Here is a 24832-nt window from a genome sequence, read left to right as displayed (position 1 = left end):
GGCACCACTTTTGCTTCGTGTACATACATATACATATACCAAGGCTTTTCCCTCCCTTACAAGGGAGGTAGCCAAAAAGGAAAAGGCATAAAATCATTCCCACCCATTCCATCCCTGAATACACTCCACACCCCTCCACCCTCCCTCTTATCTTAGCACCTCCTGGATGACGGGTCATCCCTGCACCTTGTCCACTGCCCTGGGTCAGAAGCAGTGTCGCAAGACACAGCACATCCATAGCAAGGCCGCTTCATTAAATTGGCGACCCCACCTCTCCGTCCCCCCATGCATAAAAGGAGAAGACTGGGAGAAATCCCTTCGGGCTGCGTCAAATTTTGCTCACACATACTACCTCACCATACTACCATTCCACCTCATGCATCACATCATCCATATAGAACCATTCTCCATTCACCCCTGTCTTCTGTCCTCTCCCTTCCTTCCTCAACAGACATTCCCCTCTTCCCCAAAGCCCCCTTCACCCCATCCATCCACCTCATCCTAGGACGTCCCCTCATGTTCACTCCCTCCACATCTGCCTTCCATACCTCTTTTACTTGTTTTTCTTCACTCATTCTTTCCATGTGTCCAACCCATCCTAATACTCTTTCATCAACCCTATCTCCCAACTCCCTTTCCACCCCCGTTCTTCTCCTCACCTCCTCATTTCTCACTCTATCTAGCCTAGTAACCCCCATCATACTTCTCAGACACCTCATCTCAAACACATTCAAATTCCTTCTCTCTTCCTCTCTTATGTTCCATGTTTCTGCCCCATACAGTGCTGTTGGCACAATCACTCCTTCATACAGTCTCCTCTTAGCATCCATTCCCAAATGTCTATTCCTCATTACACTCTTCAATCCAAGGCATTCACTCACTTCTCTTCATGTATTCCTTATTTTTTTGCTTCCTTTCAATTATCCATGCTGCTCTCAGAGCACCTACTACCCTCTCACCAACCTTTCCACACGCACACACCAATGTTTTTTTCCCCTCTTTAGAGACAGTAACCTCTCTCCTCACTCTGCAGTCGGTCTCTTCCTTAAATACTTTCCTTCCTCTTTCATGTGTATTTGTTCAAAGGGATTTTTAACTCCACCTGCTCATATTTCTCCCCCATTAATAACACCAACTTTGTACACCAGCAACATACTGCTCAAACAACAACCTACCACCTGTACCATGCAACACAGACACACTCAGATCACAAAACAAGTACAGTGAGTCCTCCTTATATGGTAATTCTTTATCCAGTAAATTCACAGTTACGGTATTTGGAAATTACTACCCTAGATTCTATTTACGGTAAGAAAAATTCACAGACACGGTATCCGCTAGATATTTTGAAGAGGAAATAGCAGGGAGAAGGTATTTCTGCCATATCCTATTATTACATGTTATAATGGGTTCAGTATACAGTAATTTCAATTTGCGGTAAGAATTTCAGGAATGTATATGTACTGTATAACAAGGACTTACTGCACTATAAAACTAACCAGCACTTATGCCATCAAACCCCTCTAGACATTAGCTCCACAGAAAAATCCTTTCCGTGAGAAGCATGCACTGTACTGGCACAAATATTTTCACATCAACACCTAGCACTATGACTATACCAACACAGAATAAGTCTGGCCACAGAAATCAACTCCCCAGATGCAATCATTGCACAGAAGACAGTGAACACCTCATCTTACATTGCCCCACCCTAGCTATACCTAGACAGCATATTTTCCTCAAGTGACTTTAGGGCCAGTGCAGAAGATGTTGCTGGTTTCCTGAGAGCTATGGGTCTCCTACAAGATAAATCTGGGAGCAATTGGCTCTATATCATCCATTCTTACCCCTTTTCCTCTAATCTCACACCTCTTACTCAAGACTATTGCATTTACCTCTCTTAATCATTCAATTCATATACAGCCTAAACAGTCATGGTGACATAACACACCCTTCCTGCTTCAAATCAACATTCTGCTTTCCTCATATCCAGCTCTCACAGGCTTACTTGGGGCCATTTGTCTCATAGAAGAACTCAGGCAACAGATTCACTCTTCCACAAGCTGCACACCCTTCAAAAAAATGTCTTCACTGTTGTCCCTCCCACTCCCAAAATCGCAATCACATGGTGGGTACCAGTTGACGATTGTCAGTTCTCTGAATGTGAAAAGGTGGAGGAAATGTAGTTAAGTTGACAAAGAGATTTTGGGTCCAGTCTGAAGATAAAAATGTCAGCTACACCCTCAGATGGAGATTTAGGTGTTGATTGGGTTTTGAAGAAAGGTAGCAGAGAAATTCGCTTTTATATCTGTCTTTGAGGACCACCATATGCAGATACCCAGTGTTGGTCTCGACTCATCAACGCATTCTTTTAAACCTAAGAACAAATAAAAATTGTGCAATGATTTTGTTCAGGGTATGAAGTACTGAAAACTTTCACAATGTTCACAAACATGTACTGTATGTAGGTTAGAAATCAAATATGAAGAACATACATGTCAACCATACACTGTAGCTTTGTGATTCAACCTTGCTATCCTCTCCATTTTCACAACACCTGATGAAGCACTCCCATTCATAGATCCACCTACTGCACTTAAACATCATTTCCACTATGCTATGTCTTAACCAATCAATTTACAAGGGTTCAATTATTAACCTGATATGAAACAAGCTATGAAACATAGACACTGCCGTAATCCTACAAAATTCTGTGGCCTGAGAAAGCACATTGAGGATTAGGAGCTGCATGCTTAAGAGGAAATATAGTTTATGATTGTTAAGGCATCAAGTCTCAAGCCCCAAAACTTTGTTAGAGAAAATGACAGAACATCAACCTGCATCACTGCTAGTCACTTAAAATGTAGCTATTTCCACATTGAATATGTACTATATCTACCCTGAGTCTCCAATGTATATTGGCTACAGTGGCACATACATACACCATATACATTTATATTCTAACACATGACAATCCAGTCTAACATTTCTAACATAACCAATGATTCAATGTCCACAATATGTAAATACACATTTTCATTCATAACTCCACCATCATGTGTCCTACAAAACAAATTATTTTCACTTCAACTTTCTTCTACTAGTTCCCCTTTATATCACTTTAAAAAATGCACAATTTTCTTGACAAACATACACAGGCACCCAAAATTACACATGAGCATCTTCCAAATAAAAAAAAAGACTACCCCAACAAACCCTATCTCTCAAATGTCACCTTTTACAGATAGTTAATGTGTAACAATTTTACGCAACTTCAGGAACAACACTGTAGTAAAGGGATCAAAACTAATCACAAGTTCAACAGAATCCCAAAGCAAAATGTGGGTTAATCCGCTACAATTCAATGCACGAGGAATTGATTTCTTTGTATCTTGTTATAATGATGGCAACCTTTGACTCCGATAGCTCCTATAGGTCTTTAGTATTTAGCTTTTATGAAGCTGTGTAACACAAGGGTTCAAGTGCATATATAATGAAAGCACAGCACAAATACTGATTTGTAAGCCTATCCAATTTTCTCAAAAGGTTAATATTGGTCATATCCTGAAGCCTATCTACTGCCCACCCTCCCAAAACAACCACGTATTTCTGTCATGAGAAAAATATAAACCAAAACAATATTAAACACAAAATGATGACTAGCCTATCTTTTAGATCGTCACCATATTCTACACATTAAGGAATATATCTGGGAAAAGTGACAGAAAAAGGCAACACTTTCTTGTAAAGAACCAATCAATAAGAGTTCGATGGGAGACACAAGATGGCAACAGATAATAAGTATTTAAAAAATATCTAGTTAAATAAAATGCATTATTCCAAAAAAGAAAAACTGGAGGGACTTAATATAAATGCATTGCAGGCAATGAAAGCTTGGGAAAGTAAATAATAAATCTGGTAATGCAAGCTAAACAATCAATTGTAATGTGACAAGCATCAACATAAACACAAAAATCAGCCAAAAATACATTCATAAACAGAATTTTAAAATGTAATCGGTTGAGCAAATCTATGAAACCTAATATCCAATGGTAACAAACATTTACTGTATGGTATGTTCTATCACTTTATCAATTATTGATCACTTTTACTTAAACAAGTTCATATGACAAAATCAGGAAATGCAGTATGGCTGTTCTAGATTTTAAGTACTTGTAAGTAAATATCAGGTCCAAGTTAAAATTTAACATTAAAATTTTTATAAATAAATTACACCTAGTTTTTTGCCAAATGAAATACAATATTTCAATACCTGAACACCAGACTTCAGCAATTAAGAAGGCTTAAATATAATCTATGGAAAGTGATCAATATTCTGACATCAAACCATATGAAATAATATCAATTACTTTTAAGTGATTCTTTCTATCTTCTTCTCAGAACAAATATCTAGGTACTTTATCACTAATATTAAGTTACCTCCATGAAAAAGAAAAGAGAGAAAAATATATATATATATATAATTAATAAATAAATGTTGTTGGGTTAATTGCTTTCACCTTACCCAGTGGGCAACTAAGGTAAAAGATCTTCCTTTCTATACCAGAAACATAACATAAAGCATCTTCATGCATCAATTACATCACACTAACCTTGTCTTCCCTAACCAGTGTGGCATCACGTAACCTATCATTTTCCTCTTCTAGAGTTGAAATGGTGTCCTGGTATTGCTGGAGTTTAGCGTTGTAAGCTTCCTGCAGTGCCTCTTTTTCTTCTTTAAGTTCTTCTGCTTGATGTCGGAAGCTCAGGAGTGTTTTGACGGTACCTTGTAACCTAATTTGTAGCCAAACAATATTACTGTTAGTAAAATATAAAATAAAGACAAACCAAGACATTTTGGCCTGCTTCATGAAGCAAGAAATCGTCCGTCAATAGCTATATCATGCAATCCCATACTGGGGCATTAAGTTCATGGTCACATGCAATCAATACTTTTGGGACAGAGACATCTGCATGGACTGATCACAACATTCTTTTCTGAATCATGAAACATTAATGATTAGGTCACTATTCCCATAAGCATAAATGCTCTACAAGTACTGCTGATACATTATGTATGAGAAACAAAGGAAATGTACAAGAATGGTAAATAATTTTAATGAAGTACAACCATAAATTACAGATTAACTATTGCTACTAATAAATGGATGTATACTGTGATTTAGCCAACCCCCTTATATGGGGGAAAATGTGTGTATGTACTGATCACAATGATGACACAAAAACTACAAAAAACACTGAAAAAGGTACATGGTAAGGTGTTAAATTAAAGCAGATAAATTGCATAAATACACGAAAATAAAGAAGTTTCAGGAGGTGAAGATGTGTGAAATATTCACTGACACACAGGAACAAAAAGCTTGTAGAAAGGAGAAAGAAAATTCTGGTGGAATTTGTGGACTCTAACACATAGTAAGGCACAATGAAGTACAATGCAGTGATGATGATATGTAAGGTGCTCTCATATGTTGGAAATGAATGTTGTAAATGAGTGAGACAAACACAATAGTTAGTAAGAGGTGTATAACAAGGATCATTGATAACCTTGATAACCCTATGGTAGCTCATCTAATATTCCAAATTTTAGTATTAATTATGCATACAGGGTGAACATAAAGGAAGGAGACTGTGGGAATGAGTTCCACCTGCTGTCTGCAGATGACATAAATCCAATATGTCACAATGAGAATAACCAAGTAAAACTATAATGCCCTGCATAGGCAAGGGATGGGTGATCTGAAGAATGTGACAAGAAGGAGTGGAAGATAATTTGCAGCCTTGTACATAAGTAGCTCACCCTGAACATATTGGTAATGGTTTTGTGCTGACCAATGCGAGTTTCATGCAAAATTGCATATAATGATCTGTGGTCAGCACAAAACCACTATATTCAGGACACTATGTGTACATTTACACAGATTTCTGTAAATATAGATCGGATGAAACATAAATTGGACATATCATTTTGAACAATACTAACCATTCTGCTAATGGAAAGAAAAATATATACATGTTAGAAAATAATAATCACCTGTTGAGTTCATCCTGCAGACCTGTCAGGTGTTTTTTGACTCGTTCATTTTCCTTCTGCAGCACATCCAGCATGGCTGGAGAGTTCTCTACAACCCCTCCTCCCTCCTCTTCCCCATCCTCTTCATCTCTGCTGCTCTGTAAATACATGATTTGGAATACGGTCATAACCATACCCATAAAACTTCACTAGCTTAAACATTTATCAGATGCATCTCCTTTCTGATAACCAGTGAGATGGGCAAACATATATATTTTTGACATAAATGAAGTATGATAATATTATACAACCTTTTTTCTCATATACCAAGTTACAAGTGTGTAATGTAGGAATGCAACTAAAAATCACAATCAGATATCAATATTCTATGGCATATTTATTTCTGTTAAGACCATTCACAAAGTAACCTCAAATTCTAAGAAAAATAAGATAAATTAAAAAATATTTTAAGGACTTTGTAAAACCCACAAATAATATAAAAATAATTATTGAAAACATTGCTGAAACTACAATATGGATTTTTCATAGAAAACATCTCTCCCCACATAGGGTGTCGCCAAACCATCCTACCATTTGAGGCCATCCATCACCCAAGGCCCCCAAAACCAACAGTGAGAGGGGAGAGGTGGTACAGGTTTCTTCAACCCTCAAGAAAGACAAACTAAAACATATGGACACACCTCACCCCCACCTGTCCCCTCCCTGTCAAAACTACTTGTGCTACTTCTTTGTTTTACCTTCCCCCTCCACCAAACACCATAATGTCTACTTCCTTCATTCTTATTATTTCCATTCTTCAAAGAATTTTCTTTTCATTTTTTTCTTGGCTTTCATCTTCCCATTCATCCTTACTTTATATTTTCTTTGACTAGTTTGTCTCCTTTCAATTTCATCATGTGTCCATAGAATTTTTGAAGGGTTCCATTTATTTTTTCTGCAGTCACCTTCTTATCAATTATACATGTTTGGTATTTTGTCCAATCTCTGAGCGCTATACAGACACATCAAGAGCTTCATTTCTCTGTTTCCCATTCATGCTATATATTTCAAATATCAAAAACACTGATTCCAATCAACAGTGTGGTTTCCACTATACCCTCAATCATATCTAATTCTATCTTGATTGTCATACATTTTCCAGCATTTTACATGGCTCATTTTGATATATACATATGTGAAGAGAGAGATATATATATGATGGAGAGAGGGAGAGATGAAGGAGAGAAGAAGGAGAGTGGGAGAAATGAAGGAGGGAAGGAGAGAGGAAAGGGAGAAGAGAATAGGAAAAGTGGAGAGAGAGAGGGGAGGAGGGAGGGAAAAAGAAGGAGAGAGGGAAAGAGAGAACAAGAGATAAAACATATGCCATTTACCTGTAGATACTAAACATGCCAGGAATCAATCTCTATCCACATCAAACAAGAGTATACATTATATAATAACGTATAACATTAAATATAATAACTGTTCTTACCATAGTGATGTTATTAAGGTTGGCATCTAGCCCTCCATTGGTGTGTGGGAATTCAGCAGTGGTGCTGAAGTCATTCTGGCTGTCTTGCTTGGCTGCATGCAGTTGCTGCTCCAGTTGTCGAACACGCTCTAGCAAGAAATCCTGAGTGGAGCAAAAAAGGTGCCGGTATTACATCTTTTCTCTCTTATGAAACAATTCTTAAAATCCCAGAGTCATTCTGCCCTACCTGTCTGTCATTAACAAGCATAATATAAAATGTCATCAGACTGGATGCCAGGCAAGGCATTGAAGTAGGATTTTCGGTGATCTGAGGATTTCGAAGAGGACAAGAGTATTTTTTGTTTTTGTTTTGAAGAAGGTAAATGAAAGGAGAAAGCTAAAGAAGATAAGAGTAGGATTAATGACAATATCTAATTGCAGAAATTGAGTTCACAAAAAACGTGGTGGAGAGAAATTGAAATGTTGATGCCAGGGAGGGTTGAAATAAGAAATGAAAGGAGAAATGAGTATGTACAAATCGGAGAAAGAAAGAAAGAGATTAATAGAGATAGAGAGAGAGGGAGAATCAATCAATCATTTTGTTGCTCCAGGTCTCTCTTGCCTAGTCCCATTAATGTTGTGGTGAAATTGAAATGTAGAAAAACTGTGGCACTGAATGATCACTGAATGATTTGGACAAGGAAGTAATGTTTAGTAAGGATATGTAATGCATGTGGCTTGGGATAGTCTGTTGGTGACTGATGACAACAATGCTCCAGTGAGGTGAGATGGGATGATTGAAGTTGGTTGGTGATGCTGAGGTCTTTGTTACTGGTGCTAATGGAGGCAATTGTGGAGTTCAATTTTTGACCCACATATCCTTCCACACTCTGGGCAAGCCACACCTGGATCAGGTAGAAAAATTCTATTGTTGAGCTGATGTATTTTTGCCCGCTGATTGTCTTGTCCTTGGTTGAGGGTAGACTTAACCCTTTGAATTTGGCGACACCTATGTATGTGTCATAAGCCATGAGTAGGGTATATGAGCATGCCAGCATTGGCTTCCTGATTATATTTATTTTGTTGTAGCTGAGTGGCCCCCGTATTCTGTGAACAGGATTAATTATGTTTTCTGTGACATGTTTAACCAGAGTGAAAGAGAACAAATACAACAAAAGTAACATTATATTTTTACTTTTCTTTTTGGCTACCTCCCTTGAAAGGGGGAAAAGGCCTTGGTATATGTATGTAACATTATATTTTGTAATGTGCGTATTGTGATGCACCATCATACATCAGGCAACCTGATGTGTGTGCGAATATCTGATTCATATTGAAAAGGTTAAGATATTTAGCCCCTTGTGAGCACTTTGTATGCTATAAGGCACAATCAGAGGCAATGGTTTCAAGAGCAGTTGGTGTTTAGATTAACTTTATAGTGTTTTTTTTCTGGTAGGTGCACTTAAAGAATTTGTTATGCAAGATGGAGGGTACATGTACCTGACAAATGGAGGAAAATATACAGTGCTAACCTATATGAATGTAAGAAATAGAGGCATCAGCTTCTTGAGCATCCCAGGTAAGGTGCTTGGCAAAATTCTAATACAGAGAACAATGAAGACATTGTGGCTTTTGTAAAGAAATGGCATGTGCATAAATCAGATATTCACTTAAAAAGAGCCCAGTGAAGAAACACATGAGAAAGGGAAACACAAACCTGTGTTTTGTGAATCTGGAGAAATAGTAAGACTGAGCAGGTCAGAAAGGCACATGCAAGACCATGAGACTGCAATACCAGGTTTGAAATTTTGAGGAAGTGATGAGCTTTCACAATTGATGTGAAGTTTGTATAAGTGGAAAATAAAGAAACTGAAATATTTATGGTGATTGTTGGTTTGAAGCAGGAGTGGGTAATATCACCATGAATTAAAACTTGTACATATGAATGGAGTGAGGAAAGCGCTAAATATAAGTTATGAATTGGGGCTAGGACGAATGTGAAAGAATTTGCTATTCCATCCGGCCCGTGTGATTTTCTAACGTCAAGGGTTTTTTTTTAATTTGGTCCCTTATTTCCTTCTGTGTCACATTTATTTCTTTCACTGGGGGGATCTTTGTCCTTCCTCCCAATTTTGTGTACTTTTAATTATGAATACAGATTTAAAATGTTTTTTCATAATTTCAGCCATTTCTACATCATCTATATATTCATTATTCCCTTGATGCAGTTTCATTATTTCATGTTTATCTTTTAGTTTGTCATTCACATACCTATAGAATAGTTTAGGTTGGTAAGTGAATCTGATAAGGTTTTTGTTGAAGAAAAAACTCTAAAGTTAATTCAATAGGGTGAAGTAATGATAGTATTCCGCTATCAATGCTACATAGATGATTAACAGTTACATGGAAGGAAAATGTTTAAATGAAATTACATACATCTAAGAACTGATGCACGTGCAAGTGGAATATTGGAGGATGAGACTGTCTATAGTAAACATGGGGAGGTTATAGATATCCTGAAACTGCCATAGAGAAAGAAACAGCTGAATGTGGAAGCACCCAAAACAGTCATATGAAGACTTCTTTGTGGTAAGATGAAAACACCAGTCAGAGGAATACACCAGGTATAAAGAGGTAAAAAAGTGAAGTCAGAGGAATACACTGGGTATAAAGAGGTAACAAAGTGGAGCGTCAAAACTACTGGTAATGATACCAGCAACATTCTTCATCTACTGCAGACTTAGGATGTTGTGGAGAACAGACAAATATGTAAGCAAGTTTACAGAAAACAAAATCATACAAAGACCTGAAATACAAGAGATCCAGTGCAGTCACAAGGAACTAAATGGAATATATAGTATGAAGTCAAATATATCAACTAGATTTCAATACCCACAAATGCTCTGTGATACAACTGGACAAATCATAATAGGATACATGCAACATATAAATTTGGTGAGCTACAGTAGAAATGGCAAGTGTAAAAGACAAGGGGCATAGTCATTGTATGAAAAACATCAATGATCTATATATATATATATATATATATATATATATATATATATTATATATATATATATCAAGCTCACCGACGGCTAGAAACATCTCTCATAGCCAGCAAGAAGATATATATATATATATATATATAATACACACACACACACACACACTTGTGTAAAATAAAATTGAGCTCCACCAAAAACTGTTCCATGCCTACCTGACAAAACAGTGTACAGTATAAGAAAAAATCAATACATACTGGGATTGGCAAAATTTAAAGAAAGGAAAGAAGTGACATGATAGCAGGTTTCAAAACATGAAGGGAGTGTTGACTTCCTAGAATGGGATGAAAGAAATACCAGGTAAAGTAAGCAAGTGAGAGTGAGTGAGCAAGTGAGTGTGTGTGAGATAGAAAGAGAAAGAGAGAGAGAAAGAGAGAGAGAGGGGTGGAAAGGAAGGGGATAGAGGAGGAGATGAGAGAGGAAGAGACAGGAGAGGGAGGAAGAGGAGGAGAGATGGGGGAAGGGAAGAGAGGAAGAGAGAGGTATAGGAGGAAGAGGAGGGGGAGGAAGAGGAAGAGGAGGGGGAGGAAGAGGAAGAGGAGGGGGAGGAAGAGGAAGAGGAAGAGGAGGGGGAGGAAGAGGAGGGGGAGGAAGAAGAGGAGGAGGAGGGACAAATAGGAGGAGAGAGATAGAAAGAGAAAGATAGGAAAGAGAGAGAGAGAGAGAGAGAGAGAGAGAGAGAGAGAGAGAGAGAGAGAGAGAGAGAGAGAGAGAGAGAGAGAGAGGGGAGGGGAGGGGAGGGGAGGGAAGAGAGGAAGAGGCAGGTATAGGAGGAAGAGGAGAAGGAGGAGGAGGAGGAGGGAGGAAGCATGAGAGAGAGAAACCAAAGGAGACAGGAGGAGGTGAGGGGGGAGAATGAGAGGAGAGATGGGAGAGGAAAGAGAGGAAGAGATAATATAAGCAAATTCAAAGCTAACTTTGCCCAATTTAAGCACTTATGGAACCCCCATTAGTGTCTCTTATCCTGTGTATCACAAGGAGGTGAATACACATACATAAAGGTATATACTGGCTTTAAGAGACTACAATCAAAAGGCCATATGTATGTGTACACTTGCCACTGTGCAAGTTCACAAATTTGTAAAAAAGTCAATTCATTAATCCACATTGTGTAACTCAAGATGCCCCCACACCTGGAGCTTTCAGAAGTTCAGTCTGCCATTTGTATTTATGAGAATTATTTATCTATTCCCTTTTTTTTTATTATTATTACTGAAATAGTTTGAAATATGATGAAATCACATGATGAGTGAATGAAGTAAAACTAACAGATAATGTTGAAAGGAGAAGTGGATGGACTGAGTTTGTAAGACCAAGAATGAGATGGACCGGGGTGGGGGCTTTGGAAGCATGTAGATTTGTCAAACAGAGATGAAAGTACAAAAGATAGGAATGAATGGAGGCAACTGTGAATGAAGAAATACTCTACTCATCTGCTTCATCAATTACTCAGTGGACGGGGAAGGGTGAATCAACTCTGCATTGCCTTTGACCCAAGCAGCATGATAGGAGACATGACAACCCTCTGTACCCAAAGTGCTGAGAGGAATGGTCGAGTTTTACACGTGTGTATTTACCCAAGTGAAGTATACAGGAAAGAATAGCACTTTTGGGGGTCCTTTCTCTTACTAATTTCTCATACCAAGTTACAAATTCATATATGGTTCCATATATGTGTGTGTGTGAATAATTTAGGTCCATTCCCCTTAAAAAAAAAAAAAAAAAAATCTTTCCATATGCCTAAACCACCTCAGCACTTTCTGAACTACCCAATCTGACAACAACCTTCCCAACCACATACTGCGATGCGGTCACCACCCAGCACTTCTAAGCTACCAGAAGAGGCTGGACGACCGTGTTGTGAACAGCTGCCCAGGATGTAACACTTCACCCCATACCATACAACACATAATGGAAGACTGCATTATACACAATCATGCACACAAACAACACAACATACACTCTATAAAGGATTTGTGGGAAAACCCAGTTTCGGCTGTGGCCTTCCTTGGGGAGACGGGACTGCTCGGACAGACAGTCTAGGGAACGACAACAACCACATCCTCTGCCTCACCTCCACACATTTCTCATTACTCATTCTAGCAATACCAATTATAATCCTTTAACACATCACCTTTCCCGGGAGGGAAATAGCTGTCGATCACGAGTCCAACACATGATCCAAAGACCAAGGTGAATCATATCTCTTCATCCCTATTCCAGATATCTTTTACATACTGCTCACTGGGCTTAGTCATTCCATGTAACATTTTCCTTGCAACTTTTTTTTTTCCAACCAGTTATTTACTTGTTTCCTCTACTCCACAATTCACATTCTTATGCAACCACAAATACCATACAACTTGACACTTCCTCTAGCTGGTCTCCTTTCACATGTCCACAACATGATACCATCATCATTCTTTGTACATCCCATCACTTTGTTTTCACCCACTTCCACTAGTAGCTTTCTTCACAACCATACTCTTTCAAACTATCGTAAGTTACCAAGTTGTTTAGCATGTCCTTAGAATCAGTGACAAGCAATGTCTTCTATGAATATCGGCTAGTTCACTTGTCCTCCCACCAATTCCAAACCTTTGACTCACAATCCTACATTTCCCTCTCTAACCACCCCATACACATGCAAAATGATCATCCAACCATAGTGACATCACAACACTGCCAGCACTACATTTGCCTCACTATCTCTGACCTTCACACCTGGCATCATAGATTTTCTGATTGCCTAACCTCCAACACATCTCCATCTATTCTTAATACTATTGTGTATTTGTAACACATCTCAATCTATCAACATGACCATATGCTAATGTTTAAATCCATAACAACCCCAACCCAAATTTCAATATTTCCTTACCACAAAAACTTGATCCATACACCCACTTCCTCTTCTAGATCTACAATGCTCTACCACCATCACTCCTCATCTCCCTATCCTCATTATAAGCCAATGCACCTTATCTACCGCACTCACCTGTTTGATCCTTCTACAACTACTGTATCTATACTCAATTTGTCCTACTAGACTAGTATAGTAGAACTAAATACACACACCTTCAATCTATTGCGACATTTACTTCCTTCACACACACACACTAAACAATCCCACAACATATTCCATTATTACTTCACTCAGCACAGACATTCTGCATGACATTCACCAAGTCCAGGTCTCTTTCGAGCCTTCATTCCTCTAAATATTCCCTGTACCTCATCTTTTGCAACAGCCTTATATCTAAAAATAATTTCCTTGTTAGCAACTAGGTGACATAATTCTTGGTATTAATTTCATAACCATAATTTCCAACCCCTTGCCTTCTTGTACATAGAATAATTAATTTGAGTTACCACTAATCTGCAGAGGATACATTATTCTCTATATATATGTGAAAGGCACAGATCACATTAGTGGAACAGGAAGTATATAAGGATACAAAGACAATAAATTTAGCCACACATGAATTTTATCACTTTCTCACCAGTTTCATCACAATTACACTTTCCCTTTAAATGATGACCACGTAGATATGACAGTAACACAATTGACAAGTTAATTACAGCTGTCTGTTCAACAAGAGGGTGATTGCACAACCTGCTCTCCACAAAGGACCACAGTTTTTCATGGGCCTATGCAGAACCTCATGTGGTTTGTCTTCCTTTTTTCATCGGAGTACACCCCACGATAGTCCCATGCTCCTTGTCTTCTCTCACGTCACGTACATCTTGGCTACATCGGGGACATAATGATTTTTCTTAGCACTATCACGTACCAAAACCCACATTGTCATGACAGCTTAAACGTAACCAATATCACGAGACAACACTGGTGTTTTAGTGTATATTCACATCACTTGCCCGTCTTAGTCCCACTCTTCTAGTCTTTTGAGTCTGTATCAAAATTTTCATTCATCATTTTCTGTCCACTGCCGTTTCCTACTTCGCTGCTCACTTACATCCCCATTGTCCGTAGTCGAACACTGATACACCGGTTGTACTGCACAATTGTCAGTTTAAAGGCCTATATAATACTTTCATCCTTTGTCAATGCTTTCTAACGAGGCATCTGTAATTATCAGCTTCAATCTTTCCATTATGAAAACTGTAACACCATAAAACATGAACGGTGTGCAAATTTGTCATGTTAAACACCCTTCGCATTTTGCCCACTCCCAAGTTAAACCACAGTGATAAATCATAATTCCTTGTAATTTTCCGCCCCTGCCATCGACATCAGTACTGTTGGATATAACATACACAATTCACTGCATTTTGCGCCAGTATGCGGGACAAAAACACAAATAACAAAGAAGGTACCAAGGAGCGAAGTTGCCGCTCCTCTCCTCTCCCACTATACACATGCACTACCAAATGAAAACAATTCCAGCCCAACCACCACAGCGTCCGACGTTGCCAAGTCTCACCAGAAAATTGCACAGATTTTGGAACTCTCTTGAAGTATAGCTGGATACATAGCTACAGTCTTCTAAAACAAGTATCCTTAAATCTAATAAACTACGTGACCACAAATAAATGTAACTACCATGAACTTATTAACATAATGTTAAAAATCTGGTCATCAAACACCGCGTATGAATCAATGACCCACCCCCCCAAACATCCCCGACGATCTGACACCCCCACACTCCCGCCATCTGTTGAGGGACAAAGTAACTATCCCATCCGCTCCTCAATGCTGCCTGCCTGGAGATGAAAGGGGTATTACCTAATAAAACGTTGACCTATTCACAGGCCTCGCTACTCCCTTTAAGTGGCATAAAAGTTTCGACGTTGTGTTTAGGTACTACCAGGAACACGACGGCACGGAGTCTGAGGAGAGACAGAGAGAGAGAAGTTCGGGACGCAGGAACGATGACTCACACACATTTGCCGCCGACAATTTGCTGCTGCTGTTCCTGCTGCTGTGTCGCGGTCGAGTATAAGTTTCCTCTGTTGCTAGGTACTTCCATACTCAACTAAAAATGACACATTAATACTTGCCCTGAGAGTCTACCCACTTATTCAAGTTCGAAATATTTCGCACGACTCATGATATACAAAAGCATCTCCACCCTCTTCTAACACACTTCCATTGACGAAACGGTAGTGGAGTGCCATTAAAATGCAGAACACACCCAAAAGGCCTGTTTTAACACAACACTACAAAAAAGTAGGCGCCAATCCTTGCATGCTTGGTTATTGATTAACAGAATACCAGCATCTATCGAGAATGTACTACACACGCAGTCCCACGACACAAACGGTCCTGACAATGTGGCTGGTGCAGGTCGTATCAAATTCGACTACATATACACACGTGCGGGGAGGAGACCACAGGCCTCCTGACTAGATTCACAGCTGTGTCTACATCTGCTTGCCCCTCGACAGACTAATTCATCTTGGGCGTTCGTTCTCTTCCTTTCATACGCATGTTTCCCTAGCACTCGGTGAGAGAACACGGCGTAGACGATAAATATTTGATTAGGAATGCGTGTACCAGAATTAGGTTAAGGAAGGTAGGTGGGTGGAGATCGGGTCGACCGACATAGGCCTGCTTTGTACTCGCCCGCTCACTCGACTCGGCCTCCCGCCTTTGGCCTGGGTAACGGTCGTTGTCGTCTCTACGTAGCCATTGGTTCATTTGGTCGTTTTTACTTGAATTTGAGTGTCTATAAGAACCAACCTATTCATGATTTAGAAGACTGAGGCAAACGTAATTATTACCACGTATTGGGGGTGTCTTTAATGGATAAAACCTTTGAATTCTAGGTAAAGACGTCTTTACCGTGTCATTCTAGCTAGGAACGAGAGCATTGCTTTCGCAGCATTTGCTATTGATCCTGGATGTCACCTAGCGATTCTGTTCAGATGGATGGAACATCCTACACAACGAAAGGGTATAATTGCAAAAACTAAAATAACAAGTGAGAATGATAATAATAATAGTGATGATAATAACAATGATGATAATAGTAATGATAATCATTCTTCTATATTGAATATGCAAATCATGTAAGCCTGACACAGCAATATATCTTTTTAACAATGGAAGTTGAAATTTCCGATATTTTTTCTGCATTCGTTTTCAGCCCCATTTCCTGATTTTGTAAAAAAAAAAAGGACTGCAACGCACGTAAATATCCAATTCTAGACACAAATATCTGTATGCACACACACACACATCTGAACTGATTTAGCTGTTTACACAAATGCTCGTGCACTCGAAATAAAAAACACAATAAAAGAGACATTAACACGCAGATACAAACACTTCAGGGAGAGAGAGAGAGAGAGAGAGAGAGCATGACCACATCAAAAGAACCTCGCTCATAGGCAGGTACGTACGCTCACGCACGGTAGTAGGAGAACAGGTGCGCAAAGAAACTTCGTCGGTCTTATTTTAGCGACGACCCGTGTAACCTTGCACCTCCCGCTCCTGCCCCGACGCCCTCTCGTGCCCTCTGCCGTCCCACATCCTTCGCCTCCTTCTGCGTGTCGCCCCCCCACCCCCCACACACATCCTACTCCGTCGCACAGTCTTCTCTTGTTGTGGCGCGCTGACACGAGTATTGTTTCCTTCGCAATGAAACAACGGACGGGCAAGAAAATCGTTATGGAGATGGTGGTGGTGGTGGTGGTGTTGATGGAGCGCCCAAGGCCATAGCTGTGGTCATTCCATTTAAAAATGGTCCCTACGTAACCATGACTTGTTACAAAGCTTGTTCGACTGAGTGCGCGCGTACACACACACACACACAACACGCGTGCGCGCGCGCGCGACTCGGTGGCGCAGTTGGTAGAATCCCAGACTGTCATTACGGCCGTCCAGGTTCGAATCCTTCCCAGGGCTGAAAATAATTTCAGTATCGCTGCGCTTCGAGTCGTTACTCTAGTTCTCGTGGGCGGAGAGTTGGGTGTGTGTGTGTGCGTGTAAGGTCAAAGCATTACTCATAGATCGGTCATGCGAGCTCTGAGCTCTCTTCCGGGAGAGAAATAGCTGTCGATTACGAGTCCAACACGTGTTTCAAAGGCCAAGATGAATCACAACGTAGTATGGGAGACAACAGGGCATCATGAAGGCGTGACAAGAAATAGAAGATGAATGAGAGATGGGAAGAATATCATCTAAAATCCAAGATCAACAAACTAAATGAGTTTACAACCTACTTTGGGACAAATCCAGCGAATCACAATTAAATAAATAAATAAACAAATAAATAAATAAATAAAATGATACTACTAATGAAAATAAAGCAAAAGAAAATAAGATCAAACTAAGATTGATATATAGAAAATGTAGAATAAAAATAAATAATCAAAACCCATAATACAAAAATAGAAAATCAGTCAAACAAATGAAATAAAATAGAAACAGACAGATAAATAAAACTAAATAAACTTACGTAAATCAAAATGACGATAAATATTGAATGAATACACTATTTGATTGATAAACAAATAAATAAAACCAGTAAATAAAAACTGAGTAATTTTTATCCTTATATTACAATTTAATATAAATCTGTCCATACACAAACACACTTTTCGAGTTCGAGTCCCGCAAGCCGTTACTGTCCCCCTTGAACAAAATGTGTGCGCGCGCGCGTGTATGTAAGATTACAACATTGCCACTGATACTGTATGATACTGTATACTGTGCTCTATACTGTATGAACCCTGAGCTCTCATCCGGGAGGGTAACAGCTGTCGATCACGTGTTCAACACGTGATCCAAGATAAACGCACGCGCGTGCAGGGTGCACATACAACTGTAAATTTAAACGTGTTTGCGTGTGTGATTCACCATGGTCTTGGATCACGTGTCAGACTTGTGATCGACGACAATTACCCTCCCGGATGAGAGCTCAGAACTTATATATGACCGATCTCAGGGTAATGATGTGACTTTAAAAACAAATAAATAAAACATACGCACGCAACTCCCCGACCACGAGAGTCGGAGTAACGGCTCGCAGTGCAGCGATACTGAATTTATTTCAGCCCTGGACGGGATTCGAACCCGGACCACCGTAGTGGTGGCCGCGAACGCTACCACTGCGCCGTCGAGCAGTGCAATCCACCACGGTCTTGGATCACGTGTTGCACTCGTAATCGACAGCTACTACCCTCCCGAAAGAGCTCAGAGTCCATATTTGACCGACCTATGGGTAATGCTGTGACCTTACACGCACACACACACACGCGCGCGCAACTCCCCGCTTACGAGAGTTGGAGTAACGACACACAGCGCAGCGATACTGAAATTATTTCAGCCCTGGGCGGGATTCGAACCCGGACCGCAGTAGTGGCGGCCGCGATCACTACCACTATGCCATCGAGTCGTGTGTGTGTGTGTGTGTGTGTGTGTGTGTGTGTGTACGCGCACGTGCGCATGCATGTGTCACATTATGTGTATACTTAAGAACTTTAAGTTTTGAACTTAATCATTCTTTGACCTCTTTCTCTTCTTCTCATGCTGAAGGTTCCAGTCTATAGAGTATCTATTTAGATGTTATGTCAGCAATGTTCAGATCCTTTTTAGTTGTCATTCTTTGAATTGTATTATTTTGCTTTTTGTGTGAGGACCCGACCACTGCAACATACTTTCATCTGGGGTGAATCAAGTCTCCGATCTATGTGTGCGGGTGCGTGCGTGCGTTCACGAAAACTGCAGAGATTTGCGTGTGGTGCGTCGAGGCTCGCACACGTGTTTTGCATGTACGAGAGAGAGATGCGGCTAAGTCTTTGTGCGCGTTCACGGGCCGCCCAGTCCCTCTGTCTCTCTCTCTTCTCCTCACCACCACCACCACCTCCCAAGAAAGGCAGACGATGATTCACGCTCGCGCTCGCCGTTACATTTTCTCACTAACGAACGCTTACTTGTGTTTAATCCCCTCAAAACAGTCTTAAAAAATCACGCCACCGCATGTAATTTTTCGTGCTGGTCTAAGCAGGTTTTGGCATTAAGAGTTTTTTTTTCTTAAGGGGATATTATCTACTGCAGCTTTAGTAGTCGTCTTAGAAGATCCTATCTTTAAATGCCATAATCATTAACACAAAAAAAAAAAAAAAGGATGAATGAATAAACAAATAAGTCAATGAATAAATTAAATAAGAAAGAATATCAGACATGTTCAGTACCTCTTTCGTGTCCATAATTCGGTACATAATACTAAAACACCTGAATGAATTAGGTGTCTCGAAATGAATTCTTCAAACACGAGACTGTGGACCGTTACAGTTTTGTTTATTGCAGTACCGACATCGGCACAATCTTATTCAATTATTTAATAAAATATCTTTCCGTCTATTCTATTCTATGAACTAGTGTATCTTATTAATAAAGAATTATCCAAATTTTGATCTGAAACGGCTTGAATCGGAGTTTTAAAGTATTTAAAGACAACTTTCCCTCTCCTAACGGACCAAAGACGAGACGACGCCCTCTTCTTGCAAGAAGCCTAACTTGGCGCCACTCCACCCAAAGTCGGTCGGTCTTCTGCGAACAACAAGGGCACTCCCTTCTTTCCATGAAATTTAGACTGCAAAATTTTAAACCCCTTAATACGTAAACACAATATATATATATATATATATATATATATATATATATATATATATATATATATATATATATATATACATATATATATATATAGGCTATATATATCAATGTAACCAATATTTTTTTTATCATGTCTTCGTCTAAGTATATAAATGCCACTTTTATTGATCTTAGCAAGTTGTAAGTCTCCCGACAATTTTGTTAATCTGTATATCATAGGACAAGTCGTTCGTGATAATTACACCCAAATCTTTTTCGGATCCTACTTTCTTTACTTCCTTGGTTCCAATTGTATATTTTCCTGATATTCTGTTTTTGCTTTTTCCAAACTCCATTATGCTACACTTCTTAGTATTAAAGTTTGTGTGTGTGTGTGTGTGTGTGTGTGTGTGTGCGCGCGCGTGTGTATCAACATGCCATCATTAGTGTAGGCTGTCAGACGATTTTATTCAAATTATAGACAAATTCCGTTATCTAGCAGAATGAAAAAGGTAAAATGTATCAACATGCCATATAATTATTATCTAGATTTCGAAAAACAGTATAGAAACAAAATGTAATGATTTATTTTTCCGTTTTCATTCATGATCGAATTACACACTGTTAAAATTCACATGATATGGATATTTCAGTTCCAGACATCCGCTGTGTAATATCAACTGCTCCTTAGACAGCAGGTGATGGGGAAGGTTAGGTGAATAAGATCATCAGAAAGTATTCAATAACGACAATTGTTGTCTACCGACGAATAATATTTATATTTTTTTCTGGCTGGGTTGGAAAATTATTTCGACTTAATGTCTAAGACATATGGATTCTTGCTGCCGCCAGGCGATTTTATTCAGCCCAGTGAACTGTTCTACACAGCTTAGAGGCGAAAGTAAAAAAACGCTGTATGTAAATGCAATTAGCTCGAAAATACAAATGAATGACAGATTGATTTGTATAGCCTACAGAGTAATAAAAACAAACCCACACACGCATGCAATATTAGTGTTTGATTAACTAATTAAATTCAGTTAATCGATGTTTGTGTTTGTCAACCTGGGGCCCACCATGACATTGGTCGACGGTTTGGTGAAGTCGACGGTTTGGTGAAGTCGATGTTTTGACAGAACAATGACAATAATTTAGGGGGCCCATGGTCTGCTGTTACAAATCAATACATTTCTGTGTAGTATGAGAAATTTGAATAATGACAATAATAATAAAACTCCCATTACTTTGTCGTGGCAGAAGAAACATAAGATAGTTATGTTTTTCAACTTGGTCATAGAACAAAGGCTTTCTCTTCGCCAGCATAGTATTGTTATTAGCATTACTATCATGATGGCGGGCAGTTGGCGGATGCAGGGATGACCCGTCATCCATGAGGAGCTGAGATGGGAGGGGGTGGAAAGGGTGGTGAAGTAGGGGAGGGAAATGGGTGGGAGTAGGCACGTGCCTATGACTTGGCTACCTCCCATATAAGGGGAAAAAGGTTTCGGTATATAGACTAGATTGATCATCATCATCATCATCATCATCATCATCATCATCATCATCATCATCATCATCATCATCATCATCATCATCATCATCATTATTATTATTGTTGTTGTTGTTGTTACTATTATGATTATTATTATTATCAATATTGTCATCATTATTATTACTATTCTTTATTAATTTACTAATTTATTTATTTACTTTGGCGGTGTGGGATTTGGGAGACAACTGAAGGGGAACCAAACGAGTGTTAAGAATTCACAAAGGGACGAATGGAGTGAAGAAGGTCGAGAATTACTGCTCTAAACCAACTGAATTCGTCTACCATCAACCATACTAAATTGATCAAAGTCATCAAATTTGTTTCAATGGTGGTGTAAAAGTAATCGATATATTTGAAATGTGATGAATACAAAAAAGTAGTAAACTTCCTGTATCTCTCTCTCTCTCTCTCTCAATAATGATAGCTCGACGAAGGAACGATTGAGAATAGGAAAAAATGACAATAACAACAAATAGATATTTGATAATAATAAACAACCGGTGTTATTGGCTAATTGCTTGGTCGGTCGCGATTGTACCTCTGACAAACAGACACATGAATCAAAACAAGTAAATGAATCAATATAAATAAACGAATAGATGAAAAAAATAATACGTAAATGAATCAATACACTGAAAAACAAAATAGATAGCATATAAATCCAAACAAATAAGATTATATATATATATATATATATATATATATATATATATATATATATATATATATATATATATATATATAAACAACATCTGTTTCTCCCCTGCTGCATCGACTTTAGTTATAAGAATGTCGTTTTCGTTGTCGTCGTCGCTTTTCCTCCTCCTCCCGGGTTATGTTGTGTTTGTATTTATGCACTGCTACATATGTACAGTCTATCATAATGTGTATGATTGGATATGACATAGCCAAAGTGAGTGGGTATAAATTGTTGGTTTTGTGTGTGTGTGTGTGTGTGAGAGAGAGAGAGAGAGGGGAGAGAAAGAGAGAGAGAGAAAAATGGCGGACATTTTGTTCTTACCGTGGAGGTGTGGAACGAGACCGGGTGCTGCTGCTGCTGTTGCTTGAGGTCCGCCGTGGTCGGGGCGCCGTCCTTGTCTCCGATCCCAAAGTTGGGCGACAGGGTCCGGGGGCCTCGCCCGTCACCCCGGTGGTGCCAGATGAGGTCGCCCTGAAACGGCAGGAGGAGAGAGGTCATCCTCAGGTCAGGTCAGGTCACCTTCCTTCCTTCCTAAACAAGAGCAGAACTCTTTCTCAATCGGTCCCTTTCCCTGAGTTCGGGTTCATAGAACACTAAAGCTCGACAACCGAACAACTTTTAACCTACACCAACAACTTACTTTGTTTTACCTTAACTTAAGCTGACTTAGCCTAACGTTACCTGACCTAATGTGACCTAGCAATCTGCCCTTCTCTACCATACATTCGAAAGCCATAATGACACATGTATGGACAATAACCACAACGTCAATACATCGCGGGGTGGGGGTGGGGGGTTGATGACGTCATCCGAGGCTGCAGTCGGGGGTGGGGGGGTTGAGTCAAAGTAAGGAGGGGGGACCCACAAGGAAAATTTTTGTTTTCCGTCCTGGTAACTGTTCGTGTCGTTGATGTATTTCATAGTTAAAAATAAAGTATATAAATTGCGGAGATAAAATACTTTACCAACGGGTCCTTTCTTCCCCCCCCCCTCCCCACCCGACTTCGGGTCCCTTCCCCACCCCCCTTCCCCCTAAGTGCACTGGACTTCTGGTGACGTCATGGTTTTCCCACCAAGCGATAATTTGACGTTGTAGTTCTTGTCCTTAATACATTCTACATTGTGCCATTTATTCGTATGTCAGAGAAGATAAGACTAGGTTAGGACAGGTTCTGTGAGGTTAGGATATATTATATTAGGGTAGGTGACAACAAGGTTAGGTTAGGCTAGGTTAGGATTGGTTAGGTTAGGTTAGAACAGTTTAGGATAGGTGAGGACAGGTAATGTGATGATAGGATAGGTTAGATTAGGTCAAGTTAGAGTATGTTAGTATTGGTTAGGTTGGGCTAGGGCATGTTAGGTTAGGTTAGTTTAGGCTAGGCTAGGCATGGTCAGGGTAGGTTATGTGATGATAGGATAGGTTAGATTAGGTTAGGTTAGGCTAGGACAGGTTAGGTTGGGCTAGGCTAGGCAAAGTTAGGATAGGTTATGTGATAATAGGATAGGTTAGATTAGGTTGGGTTAGGTTAGACTAGGCTAGAGGTTAGGACAGGGAATGTGATGATAGGATAGGCTAGATTAGGTCAGGCTAGGACAGGTTAGGTTAGACTAGGTTAGAGGTTAGGACAGGGTATGTGAGGATAGGATAAACTAGATTAGGTCAGGCTAAATTAGGTCAGGCTAGGTTAGGCTAGGACAGGTTAGATTAGACTAGGCTGGAGGTTAGGACAGGGTATGTGATGATAGGATAGGCTAGATTAGGTCAGGCTAGGTTAGGGTAGGGCAGGTTAGGTAAGGCTAGGCTGGGTAAGGTTAGGGCAGGTTATGTGATGATAAGATAGGTTAGATTAGGTCAGGCTAAGTTAGGCTAGGACAGGTTAGGTTAGGTCAGGTTAGGCTAGGCTAGGGTAGGTGAGGTAAGGTTAGGACAGGTTATGTGATGATAGGATAGGCTGGATTAGGTCAGGCTAGGTTAAGCTAGGACAGGTTAGGTGAGGCTAGGCTGGGTAAGGTTAGGGCAGGTTATGTGATGATAGGATAGGTTAGATTAAGTTAGGTTAGGATACGTCAGGACAGGTTAGGTTAGGTTAAGTTAGATCACTAGTAGGATGACGTACTAGACGTTTCAAGCTGTCTGACGTCATCTTTTTGAGTCGTTTTAATCTTAACCCAAATTGGTTTCAGTCATCTGACTCTATCTTTATTCTTTATTTGATAATTTGTTTATTTATTCACATATTCATTTTTATTTTTATTCTATCTGATAGTTTGTTTATTCATATATTTGTTCATTTATATAGTTATTAATTTACTTTTTTGTTTAATTTGATTTTGGACGATTTCAATTTTGTGCGGATTTAACAAAAATGAATAAATAGATAAATAAGCGAATACATGAATAGATAAATAAATACATACGTAGATATATACATATACATATACCAAGGCTTT

The 24832-nt window shown here is 39.4% G+C and overlaps 1 protein-coding gene across 5 annotated transcripts in view; it reads right to left on the bottom strand.

The window, feature by feature from the left end:
* Positions 1–24832, bottom strand: part of LOC143024827 (uncharacterized) — an 869652-nt gene that overhangs the window by 25279 nt on the left and 819541 nt on the right. For all 5 annotated transcript variants that reach the window (XM_076184082.1, XM_076184084.1, XM_076184085.1 and 2 more), the window contains 4 exons: positions 22703–22852; positions 7524–7664; positions 6053–6189; positions 4614–4794 (listed from right to left, as the gene is read on the bottom strand). In XM_076184082.1, the coding sequence (XP_076040197.1) occupies positions 4614–4794; positions 6053–6189; positions 7524–7664; positions 22703–22852 (609 nt within the window). The remainder of the gene's footprint in view (positions 1–4613; positions 4795–6052; positions 6190–7523; positions 7665–22702; positions 22853–24832) is intronic.

This window comes from Oratosquilla oratoria, chromosome 4, assembly GCF_046742065.1.
Source record: "Oratosquilla oratoria isolate Oo_2021 chromosome 4, ASM4674206v1, whole genome shotgun sequence".
Classification (NCBI taxonomy): Eukaryota; Metazoa; Arthropoda; class Malacostraca; order Stomatopoda; family Squillidae; genus Oratosquilla; species Oratosquilla oratoria.
This window is presented reverse-complemented; position numbering and strand designations above follow the sequence as displayed.